This window comes from Micropterus salmoides, unplaced genomic scaffold, assembly GCF_014851395.1.
Source record: "Micropterus salmoides isolate LMB-PRFRI ecotype aquatic unplaced genomic scaffold, ASM1485139v1 Ms_hic_scaffold_7, whole genome shotgun sequence".
Lineage (NCBI taxonomy): Eukaryota > Metazoa > Chordata > Actinopteri > Centrarchiformes > Centrarchidae > Micropterus > Micropterus salmoides.
This window is the reverse complement of record NW_024044459.1, coordinates 23,758,594-23,772,558: the sequence shown is the minus strand read 5'-3', so window position 1 is coordinate 23,772,558 and position 13,965 is coordinate 23,758,594. Positions and strand designations below refer to the sequence as shown.

At 39.7% G+C, this 13,965-nt stretch overlaps 1 protein-coding gene across 4 annotated transcripts in view; it reads left to right on the top strand.

Moving 5' to 3' along the window:
• The window catches only part of stpg2 (sperm-tail PG-rich repeat containing 2), a 65,947-nt gene extending 52,855 nt beyond the window's left edge, over positions 1–13,092 (top strand). For 3 of the 4 annotated variants that reach the window (XM_038702908.1, XM_038702907.1, XM_038702906.1), the window contains 3 exons: positions 1,542–1,657; positions 12,094–12,294; positions 12,889–13,092. In XM_038702908.1, the coding sequence (XP_038558836.1) occupies positions 1,542–1,657; positions 12,094–12,261 (284 nt within the window). In that variant the 3' untranslated portion in view covers positions 12,262–12,294; positions 12,889–13,092. The remainder of the gene's footprint in view (positions 1–1,541; positions 1,658–12,093; positions 12,295–12,888) is intronic. The other variant, XR_005442426.1, reaches the window with a different exon arrangement.
• Positions 13,093–13,965: the final 873 nt, after the last annotated feature.

Sequence of the window (13,965 nt, the reverse complement as noted above, 5' to 3'; positions counted from 1 at the left end):
AATTCAGGGTGAATGTTTCTTCCTATGAGTATGTGTGTGTATATGTGTGGAAAATCATCAGTGCCTCCTTGCTTGTGTGTTATCGTATCAGCACAATGTTTGTTAGTCTAATAGTATATTCACAACATGGACAGTTTTTCCAAAAGAACCTCACAGTAAAAGAGAATTTCTAATCCTGCAGAGATTTTGGTTGACATACCGTCTGTATACCACATCTTAATGTTGGACAGCAGGGCGGTTCAGTATAGCCTGGGCTTTGATCATAGTATCATCAGTCACAGTTACATTAAACTACAGCACATGAAAAAAAATCAGTTCAGTTTTTTTTCAACTTAGTTTTTTTAATTTTCTAGGGGAATATACAGTAGTTGCACAGAACCAAACAGACAGCTCACCAGGGTCAATAGCTCAAATGCTCAAATGTTATTGGTACAGTGATTCGTTTTGTATTAAAAAGTACTTTCACCTCCAGTCCATATCAATCGTAATCCATCTAGTCTTCAAAGGGAATTGAGATGACTGGTGTCATCCATTTTAGCAAATACACATAGAAACTCTGAAACTGAGCCCGTTGCACAAATAAATCACAAAAAAGCGGGTGTAAAGAAATTGTAAATATAATATTATTAGTAGACCAGAACCAACTAGGCCTCAATACAAGGTTTTTCCATACCTTTTATATAATATCTGCATTCATGCGTACACACTATTTGGACTAATACTTATGGAATTTATTGATACAAAGTCTTAAAGAAAAGGTCAGTTTCTCCATTTCATACATTTCCTTTATTATCACTATCCAGTCTCGCTTTGTTGGTTTCCTTTTCTTAGTTATTGCTTTCTTGCTTGCTACAAGTAATACTTTAAGAAGATACTTGAGGGTTAAATACAATTGGAGTATTACCCAAATATTTGGTACCAGACTTAGTTAAGTTATTTAAACTGTACAATGCAGTGTGATGTTTGTTGTTTAATATGCATGAAAAGGAACAACACATGAGTTAGCCAGGGTAGCTTTTTACATAAGAGAGAAAAACATGATTAAAACCTTGTATTAACCTTGAGGTAAATAATTTATCCTAACCTTAATGCCATGGCTGATTCAAAAAAACATCACCTCTACATTATCTGCCACAGCAACGTTGCTGTAAACCTCAAGGGCAGAATGGGCAGAAAGATACAGATTTATGCTTTCACCAAAATTATAGCTATAATAAATAACTCTTCACGCTCACATTCACACCTAGAAGGAATTTTAGAGTCACCAGTTAACCTAACCTGCACTGGGGTTTTTTGGGGTCTGTGGGAGGATTTGGATTCTAACTAGTAATATCTTGAAATATACACCTGTAGGATATGATGATCAAACCTCGGGTTTTCTTGCACTCACAGCATGCGGTCTTATAAAGTACACTGGTGTCTGAGGATGCTTGTCTGCATCGTTATGTATGTTTGTGAGGATACACCCATCTTTCCTGCCTCTTCCAAAGCAAGTAAATATGAAATTATGTATTTAGGGGTGGATTATGTGTGTTCACCAGGCCCTGGACAATACAACCTCAGTGTGAAATCCACCCCTCAAATGGCTCTGATCTCCTCCAGAGAAGATCGATTCAAAGTCTCCATGAACACCAACCCTGGACCTGGCACATATCAGGTAAACATGCTGTTAAAGGTGCATTTAACTCTCCAACACAGTCCCAGTCCTCTACATGACTCTTTGTGCAGGTAACACTCAGTAATAGTGCACTGACATCAGTGTACGTATGGATCTGTGTATCCTTCATTTTAATGAGCGAGATTGTCATGAGACTTGAAACCCTGTCTGTGTGTTTGTGTGTCTGGTTTGTGCGTGAGAAGCTACAAATATATGTCTGACGTTATCTGATGTTGCCATCCTCAGAGAATCTATCAGATGTCTCCCTGTGACCTTGAGCTGCGCGGAGGAAATTGATTGCTTTGTAAAAAATTCAAACTTCAGTATGTTTCTGTGGTTTCAAACAATTTCCACTGATGCAACACAAGGCTGAAGGATGCAGTTTCCTGCTTGAGGCAGCTTTTCGCTTTGTGGGAGAATTGTTCTTAATTGACCAGCCTGGTTAAATCAAACTGGGAAAAGTAAGTGCATTATTATCAAATGTAATGCTGTTTAATGCAGCCACATTTGATTACTTACAGAGACAAATGCACTTTATGGTTGGAGCGTAATACAGTTGTTATGAAACCTTACCAGAACCATATCTCTCCACTCCACTCTTTGCTCCATTTCAGTGTGTTTTAAAAGGAATTACAGCTTTGGGTTACAGCTGCTGGTGAATGTGTGTGTGTGTGTGTGTGTGTGTGTGTGTTTGTGTGAGAGATGACTGAAAGAGCTAATGTTGCTTCCAGTCCCCGCTGACTTTGAGTGGTGAACATCAAAGACAAAACCACTGAGTTTGAATTAAACCTCGCTACACAGTTCATCATCATGTTCATGTCCATGGGTGTAATGTTATCACAGGGCTCTTTCTTCTCTTTTTCTCTGTCTGCCTGTCTGTCTCCGTGTGGATTTATCTCCTTCTCTCTTCTGCAGTTCATGCTCTCTGTCTCTCTTCTCGCTGCTCTGCCTGTTTCTGCCTCTTTGTCCCTCTCATGCTGTTCTCCCCCGTTCCTTTTGGTTATTTTTGCAAAAAAGCTGCAGCTGTTTGGATTGCAAATGGTTTGTGTGTCACAACCATACTTTGTCAGTTGGTGTTGACAGAAGCATACAGTGTGTGGTGCTGAAGGGTTGTCTTCTGGTCCATTTCCTGCCCATTACTCTCATTCATACTTCTTTCAATGTTTTTACTTTTACGAGGGGATGTGAGACTGCTAAAATGTTGTAGTGCGAGAAATACTTATCAAAAACAAATAGCAAAAGACAATCACGTTGTAAAGGCCAATTTATACTTCTGCTTAGAGGCTATGGCGTAGCTTACGTCTATGCACGTAGCCACGCCATTGTCAGCAGTTATACTTGTATTGCTCTACGTCGCTCTGCCAAATGCTAGTTGGCAGTGGCCTTTCTGTGTTCCACTGTGTTGTTTTCCGCTTGCTGAGCCGGCTAACTTCTTGTCCTTCACTTCAAGGAATTGAGCATATCAGCACAGTAATCGTGAGTCCAGTTATAATGGCCACGCTGTGCACCTGCTTGAATATGATTGGACATTACACAACATTACATTACAGTCACTTGGTGTCACCTGTGTGATAAATTACCCAGAAACTCTTTCCTCCGTTTCAGTTCATCACAATTCAGTAAAGCTTACCTGAAATTCACCTCAGTCTTATAAAGTTCATTCTTCTCCAGCTCACTCTACTGCAGAGCTTTCAGTCCTTCTCAATCCAACATCTCGGAATTTTACATTTGGTGCATTATGATGTACAATATCCAGGTAGAAATTTGGAGAGGTTTGTTTTCTGCCTACTCTATGACGAATAGTCAAACGACATTTCCACCACATTGTTTTTGTTTATGATTTCTGGACTGTTTGAGTTTTTGCTTTCATGAACACAAACCGGACCAGTTGAAAATTTATACAATCTATCATCCTCGCATTGGTATGATTCAGGAACCGGACTTTTGTGTGTGAACCCGCCCTAAAACCTCTGTGTATGAGTAAATAGTCCTTATGTGCGGGGTACATGTCCCAGTGTGTGATTGTGGCAGTGTGTATCACTTTGTAAGTACTAAACCTCAGGAACGTTGGCAAAATGCCGTGCATAAATTTTCCACATACATTTTTATCACCTCTATCTTCCAGCAAGAAGTATGCTTGTGGATGTTCTTTTATCGCTATACTCTGTGTTTTTCCTCTCTTTATCTGCTCTCCTCGTCTCTCTGCCTCTCAACCTGTCTCTCTGCTCCATTTCTCCCTGTCATAAGGGGAAACCGTAGCTGCTGGGAATTTTTCCACTGACAGTAGCTAGTGAAACTGTTGAAGTGTCTAATATGATCCTGCTCTCCTCTCCCACGGTATCTGAAGGTATGAAAAAAATCAACTAGGGCATTAAATTAAAAGTAAAACCAAAATCCTCCATTTTGGCTTGTCAAGTGTTTGTCTGCAGCCATTTTAGTCAAACCAGTGAGTTGAGTTAATGTTGGGAGATAATTGGCTCAAAGTAAAAATGTGCTAGCTTTGGTTAAAGTTTGTAGCTGTATAGTTATATAATAAGATCTTCAATACTGGCCTGTTTAAGGAATTGGTTTTGCAGATTACCATACCACTATCTTTGTATAATTCCTGTATATAAGTAACTGTATATATTGTTTTTATTTGTTTATTTTTTATTCTAGTCTAATTTAAAATATTTGTATTAGGGCTAGGCACGTTAAAGGGTTATTATTACACATTAATTATTTAATGCCTACAATTATTTCATCACACGTTAACACAGTTTTTATTATTATTATTTTGAAAGTCTGTTGCTCTCTGGCTCTGCAGGCTACACATACACTCAAACTATGGGTCACGGGAGGGTGGGATGTTGATCAGCCTCCAAATCACCAACCCAAACAAGCAGTGGAGGGATGCAGCGTGTGGGAGAAGTAGATAAACAAAACATAAGTGATCAAATGCCATTGCGAAGTGGATAGCAACACACTGAATGCTGATTAGTATTGGGGGAGATGTCGGGCTTAGAAACGTTATTAAAACCACAACCTAGCCTAGTCGCTTGGCCACGTGGGGTTGCTCTTTGCTCCGGTGATCAGACAGACGGGGAGACAAGCGCTCTGCGAGTAAATGGCAGGGGCTCTATGGAGAGTAACCATGGCAACAGCTTCTGTGCGCTACACAGCTGTAGCCTATTTAACTTAAGTTAAAATTATAGGCTACATAACTTTACCTGATAGGCCTTTAGTAAACTAATAGATTCTGGAAAGTCACAAACAGCGAGGATCAGTCTCTCTTCCAATGATTTGTGCTGCGCGTCGCATACAGAAAGTTCAAGACAGTTCAACTTCGGCAGCGGCGGGCGGGCGGGCGTCTGCGTGAGGCAAGACAAGAAAACAGATTCATATATAACCTGTTGCTCGGAAGGTGCCTGTTATGATGATTGTGGCTCTGGACTCTAACTTGTTTTAACAAGCTAGATAAAAGGTAATGCTCTGGCTGTGGCAAATAGCTCTGGTTTTATATTTGACTTGATTACATTAATGTTTAAGTTGAGATTTACAAGAAATATTTTATTCTACTGTGTAAAGTTAATACTGCTGGTAAAAAGCTCCTTATTTGTTTAAAGTGTTTGCAAACCACGTTATTGCACTTTTGTGTATATAGCAGTACATTTACAGTGTGCAATAAACTACTTTAGAATTCAAATTCACGTTTGCGCATAACAATGCGATTAATCGCAATTAAAAATTTTAATTGTTGCCCAGCACTAATATATATGTTCAGGGTGTCTGGTATGAACAGGGCTACAACTGTTCATTGTACAACCCTGTGTTGTGGAATGACAAATAATTGTATCTTGAACCTTGTACTGTAGTAAGTAATGCCGTGAGTTTGACTCTACTGACTGGCTGGCTCTGTGTTGAGTTTGTATGTTCCTCCCATGGGCTTCATCTGGGTGCTCCAGTTTCCCCCCCTCTCGTAGTCCATAGTTGGGTGAAGTGGAAATTACTTGTAGGTGTGAATGGTTGTCTATTTCAATGTGTCAGTGCTGATAGACTGGCTAACTCCCTGTCTACAGGATACGTGTGTATTCTGTCGACAACGGTTGGATGGAGAAACAAATCCTGCAAAACCACCAGACTTCTGAGCAGAGCTAATGAAAGTTCTTAAACTACAAATGGCAGCACAAATGTCTTTGCCAATTTCCTATTAAAGGGATAGTCCAGCAATTAAGTATTGCACTTCTATAAAGTTGGGGGGCTTGTGAGAAACAGAATTTTAAAAGGATGTGGTCAAAATTGGAACAACTCAGATATCCTGACTTTTAGCCCGTTATATGAGTCTCAATGGGCTTTACAATCTGTACAGCATACAACACCCTCCGTCCTTAGACCCTCGGAGCAACAGAGGAGAGATCCCTCTCCCAGGACAGATTTGTTTGTACAGAATAGACAAACGTTGTAAAATTACAACATGGATAATCATGATGACAAAATTACAAATAGATTGTAATATGTAGGAAGAATATGGATCTGGGGGGACGTTCAGCAACAGACAGGACCTGAGCCACGTGACCTTCTCTCCACCATGACAATCAGTTTAATGTTCTCAAACTTTGAAAAGTTCCAGAGCCACTTAAAACATCTTTCAGCTGTTTTCCAGGCTAAGTAGCACTTACTATATGTCCACCTAGTTATATGTTTCAATTAGTGTGCACTCCCAAGTGTATTGCTTACTAACAAAACAAAAAAACACATCTGCCAACAGAAGCACTACAAAAGATTTAGCTTTTAATATCTAGATGAAAGACTAGATCTTCATGTCGACTTCATACATATGTATAAAGACCCTATATACTCACAAAGAAACGTATTGTGATTCATGCCTCACAGAGACTGTTGCTATGCGTTTGTGAGTAAGACATCTCATGGCTCAATTTAGCTTTTTTCTCCCTTTTAGTGGAATGCATGTTTAAGCTCTTGTCTCAGTAATTAGCTGTGCGACTGTGAATCCATACGACACCACAGGCCCAACAGAGTCAAAGATGTTGTAAGTGGTGCAGAGAGAGAGAGAGAGAGAGAGAGAGAGAGAGAGAGAGAGAGTGAAGAAATGCAAGTAGAGAAAGTGGGGTGATAGCGATGAGAGAGAGAGAGAGAGAAGGAGAGAGAGAGGTTAGACAGCAATGAAAAGGTGGCAGAAAAGCGTAGAGGAAGAGAAGCAGAGAGACAGACAGCGGCAAACGAGCAGCTGAAGAGGGTAGTTATATTCAACAGCTGAAAATGTGTTCTGAGGGCCAGCAATCTGAAGCAGACGGCTGCTATTTCAGCATCAGTGTGTGCGTATGTGCGCCCATCCATACATGTGCGTGTAATGTCGCAAAGCTATCTACTTGAGCTGCATTAGGTCACAGTGAGGGCTCATTTAGTGTTCCCATTAAATCCACCATATGAGGCACCTACTTCTGGGAAGTAGGCTCGATTACCTTTCTCATGCACGACGCTATTCTTATTGGTTGAGCTTAATTTAACAGGGAGAGGAGTGTGGATGGAACACAGGAATATAAAAAGACACGGGGAGCAGATGTCAAGCAGAAACAAATATTAATTAAATGCTGTGATCTGTGCTGATATATAAACCTGCCGAGTGCAAAAAAAAAAAGAAGAAGCTGAAGTTTATTATGAAGGTGGAAACAGAAGGTGTCCTTAACATGGCTGACATTTCATCAAATCCTCCTCGGGTGTGCTGTTGTCTCTACATGTGCTTTCTCCACGTGAGAATTTTTATCCTACTTTGAATGCTTTGAAGAGGGAAGACAAGCACCTGATACCATCTCTTCATGCTCTCATCATTATTTCTTTTACTGGTATGCATCCCATCTCCCACCAATAATCAACACTGGTTTCTTGTAACCATGACCACAATCTTTCCCAACCAAGCAGTCCTAGTTGTTTCTACTAAACCAGACGTTAGCCATAGTGGTGGCAGATCAGACAGCACTCTAACGAATCCTTATGAATACCACACATACAGCCTTTTTGGCGGTTGAGGCATGTGGACTCTTTGCGCGGTGAATGTGCATATTTCAGCATGCTCCTACAGAAAATTAGCAACATTTGTTTTGCTGGCATGTGTATATATGTTTATGTCAGCTCAACAATAAGGATTGCCCGATTGCCCGGGGAAGTAAAATGCCACATCGGGCAAGTAAATCTAGCCACTATACAAATAATGAAAGACATTGTTAAAGGTGTGATTTTTTCACACTGCAGCCTCTCCTTTTTTCTCTGTTTCGGGGCTGCACTTTTACACACACACACACACACACACACACACACACACACACACAGAATGAAGTCAGCAAGCAGATCAGAGAGGCTGTGGTGGAGATCACTCGAGTTGACAACCACTCTTGTTACTGTATGTATGTAAGTGCAATAAAACCTTTGTGAGTAAAAAGCTAATACTTTTATCAACACACCTGTTTAACAAGCATAAACATGTAAAAATGTTGAAAGAGATATTTTAATCTCCTCAGTCTCTCGTTCACCGCTGCATGCTTGTTGGCTAACAGCAAATTGTTACAAACAGGCTAGAATGGAAGCTGTCTGTATGCGGTCGAGCTGTTAAGTTTAGTTTGCCACGTCTTGTTAACTTAGCTGTAGGCTGAGACAAACCAGCCCCTCCTCTCTTTACCTGCAGGCAGTGAGCAGCAGAAGAGTGGGGAGGACAGGAGGAAAGACTGATACTGACGGAGTTTTTCTTTCTAAACTTCACTCGGTATTTTGATCTCAGGAATATGTTTTATTTTATTGACATTTTAGATTTGTTTCCAGTGAGATATTAACAAGTTTATATAGTGCCTTTGTTTGTCTAGAAACAACATTTGGTTATTTATAAAATATTAAATTCTAATCCTGTTCTAAATGTATTCTTTTTTTTAAATAATGTACTTTTAATGAAAAACAACCAGTAAGAGTATCGCTAAAGAACCAAACTGATAAGAGTATCTATTAGTGTAGGGTTATCAATAAAATCCGAACAATACCCAAGTGTATGATAATTTATTTATCACTCACTGTTAATGAGTCCATCTCTGGGGAGAAGGATGGGGGATTGTCATACCATTTTTGATATGCAAGAATGTTTGTGGCTTTGCATCTATAACACACAGTGTTTTGATTAATTTACTTAATTTTTTTATATGAAGATTAAACATGACAATTAACTTTAGTCTTGTTATTTGATAACTGCTAATAAATAAAACAGTGTGTATAGGGGCAAGTTAAAATTTGACTTTGGGCAAATAGATTTCTGACTCATTTGCCCGACGGGGTAAGTGAAAACTAACATTAAGGTTGAACCCTGTATGGGATGAAGCTTGTGTTGCTTTCCTGTATGTGTCATACATACTGTATGTGTGTTGTGGGAAAGACTTTGCATCCAGCTCACTTGTACACATCTGCATACATACCGAGTAACAGCATTGCGAACTCCCTGCATAGATCCCCTTTTCCTTCTCCCCTCTTTGACCTGGTGAAACATCCCATAATCTCCCCCATCATTGCCATGCCAGTGGTGTTGTCACTTCCAAGGGTTCTTCCTCCATCTCCCCGACCTCCTGGGCAACCCTGAGGGTGACCTGGAGTTGAACCCGCAACCCTTTTCCCATTAGGATCAATACTGAGATCTGAGCAGCCCCGCCAATGTGCCTAAATCCTACTGTCATCTCTGGCATACTGATGTGTGTATGTGCTCTGGGAGGGTAGGGGAGGAGGTGGGAGGAGGTGGGAGGAGGTGGGGGGAGAAAGAGAGAGAGAGCAAGATAAAGAGAGTGAGAGAGAGCTTTGACATAAGAGGTGGGTTCCTCAGGCAGTGTGTGAGGGGTGGTAGATTAAGTGGATGTGCGTACAAATTGCATATGCATATATGTTTACAGGTTTGCTTGTGTGTGTGAGAAAGACTTTCTTTAATATTTGACATTTTTTGGTGAGGTGATTCTAAGATGAGATTTTGAAATGCATGTAGGATTTTTTTTATTTGTAAGGTACTGTTGGCTTTTTTTCTCATGTTCTTTTTTATAAGACCTGGGACAGTCAGGCTAATCATTTGTGTGTGTTGCTGTGTAGATACATGTTACAATTCAACCTTAATCACCTCTTTCACACACCTGGGCCCGGTGTGCCCCATGCATATAAACCAGAGCAGCAGTCAGTCTTGGTTGGACCTCCTTATTTCATGGCTTGCTTTCTTGTGTTTGATTTCTTGTTTTTGTTTTTACAACACAACATCCATGCAGCACATTTTCACCAATCCACTCCCTACACAACTGACTGATTCTTCCCACTCATTGGTTTTGCTTATTTTCATATTAATAAATCACTTTGTTATTTAGTTTACCCGTGTGTCTCCCATTTTTGTAACAGTCCAAGAGCCAGGCTGTTACACATATTAAAGAACCCTTCAAAATTCACATACTAATACATGAAGAGACTGTTAAATGTGGAGAGTGTTACATTTCTGAAAGAAGTCTGCAGCGTATCAGCGGGGATTCACAGCTCAGCGTTGTGTATGCAAACTGAAAGAGCACCAGATGCTGATATGGACCACCTATTGTGGGAGATAACTGTGAACATGTATGATAAAATTAACTCTACGCCTGCCTGAACTACAGCGAGGCTCCATTCTTTAAAAAGTTCTGTGTTTTTGTGGCTTGTCCATTTCTTGGAACACACTGTAAAGCTGTTTCACGTGAGGTATTGCAGGTTTATACACTGCCAAGGGATACAGTTTATGTGACGTTTTATTAGACTGTTAAATGCAGTAAAAACCAGGGTGATTGGTGAAAAACAGCAAGAACTGTTGATTACTCCTGTTTTAAAGTCAGGACAACCACAGTCCACTTCTCACTTCATCATTCTGGCTTCCTTCGATTCATTTTTGTTTTCATATGTGTGAGTAGGTCCTGCTCAACAACAAAGTCTGTGTTGTTCACTTTTTTGTAAATTAGTATTTCTCTTTTCATACCTGTTTTCATCGGCCTTCATATTGTAACATTAATCTGAGGCCTGTACTATGAAGGGAGTTTATGCGTGTGCATAAAATGGGCATGTTAGGCAATGCAGGCAGAGTTTTTTCATAATGGCGCATGCTTCATATTTTCACCAGAAGAAAGCACAATGATAATGACAGAATATGATAAAAAGGTTAATGGCCAATTCTAACATTGTCGCGCCCACCAAAGCCAGGGAGGTATGTTGGCATCGCATTGATTACATTTGGAAGTAAATTTATAGTGTCCTTGTTGTAATTATGGACTCTTATTTGTAGTATGATTGAGATGTAAAGGTACAACTGTGTATTAGGGCCATTGTAAGTTTGAAAAAAATATGGAGCCGAGGAAGAGGGGTAATATTTCAAGGGGAAAAAGCGGGAAGAAAATCACAAATCTACAAGTAAAGAACCTGAATATTCTCTGACATTATAGTAAAAATATTATGAGAGAAATTCTCTGAAAATAGTGTTTTTTGTCAAGGAACCACATCACTTCACTTTTCAAGGCTGTATCATCACACCACAGACGCCCTGCTTGCCGTGTAATATGCCCGCAGTGGAATATCAAATTATATTTCACACTCGGATTTAGCAATGCAGAGTTTTGTTCTTGTAAATTTACCAATTTCATCTCAGATTATTACCCCCCTGTTCTGGCTTCGCATTTTTGGACACGTAAAGTAGTTTAGGAAAATGCAATTATACACATGGGCTACATCTCTGAAATTGACCCATTAATGAATTTAGATCTAATCCCTAAATCACAGAGGCTGCCGAGCTACAAGTGTGAATGTAATGCTATTGTGTTAAGAATAACTTTATTTTAGCTGCAACCCCAGTGGAAAACACACGTGCCAACAAGTCAGGGGGAAATCTAAAAATATTCTATCAAGAATTAATAGCCTATTGTTGTATACAGGGTAACATCGAGATAACCACAAAGATAACCTGCTTGGAGCAGTTTAGAGATGCCATGACAGCTTATGTCGGGTAAAACCTATTCACCTTTGGTAATACGGGTTAATCGGGAAGGTACACCTGACATACCAAAGTTACTACTGAAGTTATCTGGATAGGCCAGTTACCTCGCTTCATAGTACAGGCCTCTGTTCTGGATCTTTTTCACCTCTAGTTGTTTACCTGTTGTTTAATACCACATACGTATCAAAACACAACACATTTTGTGTACATTTTGATGACTGCATTTTCAGCATTTAAGACATTTTACATTTCTGTTTATATGTAAAGTTGTACCCATACTTTTAGAATTGTTCTCTTCTTTTGTGTGTGTGTGTGTGTGTGTGTGTGTGTGTGTGTGTGTGTGTATTTGCATACATACTGTATTGCTCTTATTTTACCTCCCTCATCATCATCCCTAATCTTTGCTCTGCTTGTGTCTCCTTAGCTGAGTCCAGGTATCATGAACACAGTAATGAAGGGCACCTTCAATGTGACGCTCAACAACCCTCTGGGTCCCTGCTTGGCCCCCTGTGTGGCCCCTGGCCCTTTAACGGCACACAAGACCATTAACACTGTCGCACCCAGCACCTTCATCGCCACCAGCACTTCGTAGAGCTCTTTGTGGGTCAAAGTTTAGAGGTGAAAGGTGAGTGGTGTAAGAGGTCAATCTTAAGGTCATCCCGTTTCAATTCATATTCTGGTGAAAGATGATTTTTCATGAATATTTATGGTTATATCCATTTCTGTTGAATGTATAATATATAATGAGTGAGCTTATTGAATTGTAACTTTACTAAGCTTATTAATGAAATGACCTGGAAAATGGTTCTATATGTTTTGCTATTCAAAATAAAGCTTAAGGTTTGTTTTCTAAATAAGCTGATTTTGATTAATTGTGATAAAAACAATCATCACTGTATAGCTTGTTTTTCTATTCCCTGCCATTTCTTGAAAGCTTACTTAAGCAGTCTGTCCAATCTCTGTTTGGTTTTTTTGTGTGTGAGTGTGTGTGTGTGTGTCTAAGCCCAAAATTTGCTATCAAATAACACAGTAGATCCCCAGAGCTGTTGTTTTGGTAATAGTCTTTAGTTTTTCAAGTGTTGCAAATTGCCCTCACAGTTCATTTCACAGTTAATTTACAAATTAGAGCAGCTAATAACTTGACAGATTTTTTTAAACCTAAAATTTGTTGGAGCAGAATGCTGACTGATTAACTTATGTTCCTTTTTTATTGTTTCAGGCAGCAGTTTGGACGAAGACGGCTGGTCTTTATTGTCACAAAGTGAAATACCTACACTGAACTGTGCATCTATAGCTGATCGTTCCCTCATTTATTCTCAGTAATGACAAGCTAGACAGACTGATTCAGCTGTTTTTGTGCATGAGGTCCCTCTGTATAAACCACTTTATTAATCAATAACAATAAAAAAGCTATTAGTATGAATATTGCCTGAGGTCTTTTAAAAGCATGTTACTATTTAAAAGGACACCTTACTGACTTCTTTACACTTGAAAAATGTGCAGCAAATACAGCTGGGCGATGGTGGTGCATAATTTAATGCAATGAATATGAACTTGAACATCAACATAAGTGTTGTTTTTTCAAACAAAGTATTTTGGGAAACAAAAACAATGCCTAATTTGCAGCACACTGTAACTCACTGTATGCATAAACTGGGACAGGAATGTGAACTCTTCAGAACTTGCATGAGATTCCTCCAGTTTTAAATATTTCTTCAGTATCAAAGTAATTTAGTGATACCTGTCAGTACATTCAGTGGTACACATATTAGCAAAACATAAACTGTTAATAGATAATTTGTTTATCATTTCACACCTCCATGGTTTTCACAAGTGAAGACCTTTAATGTTATACACCAATTTCTGACCTCCGGCATCATTTCAAAAAAGATATGTGGGGGGTTGGATGTATTATCAAGGATTTTATTAGCCATTCTGTTTACTGCTTTTGCATGATGTTTTGACCCGCAAAGTCCACTAAATCCGCCTGCGTCGCGTTACAGCTGCGCTACAGCTGCTGCAGCTAATCGCGACCATTCTTGTCAATGCTTGTCCACCAAAGCCGGCTGCAGCGTGTCCCAGAAGCGGCTCTCCACTCCACTCCACTCCGCGGAGAATACGCAGCGGGGCTATTGTTGACCGAAGTCGAGTCAAGCTGCACAGAAAGATCAAACCGGACAGGAAGTCAGACACAGAACAGCATAGAGAATCCGGTCTGTTTTCAAATTAAAACACTCTGTGCAGACTCCCGATCGTTAATCAACAATAAAGACAATTATGACAATAAAAAAAACAC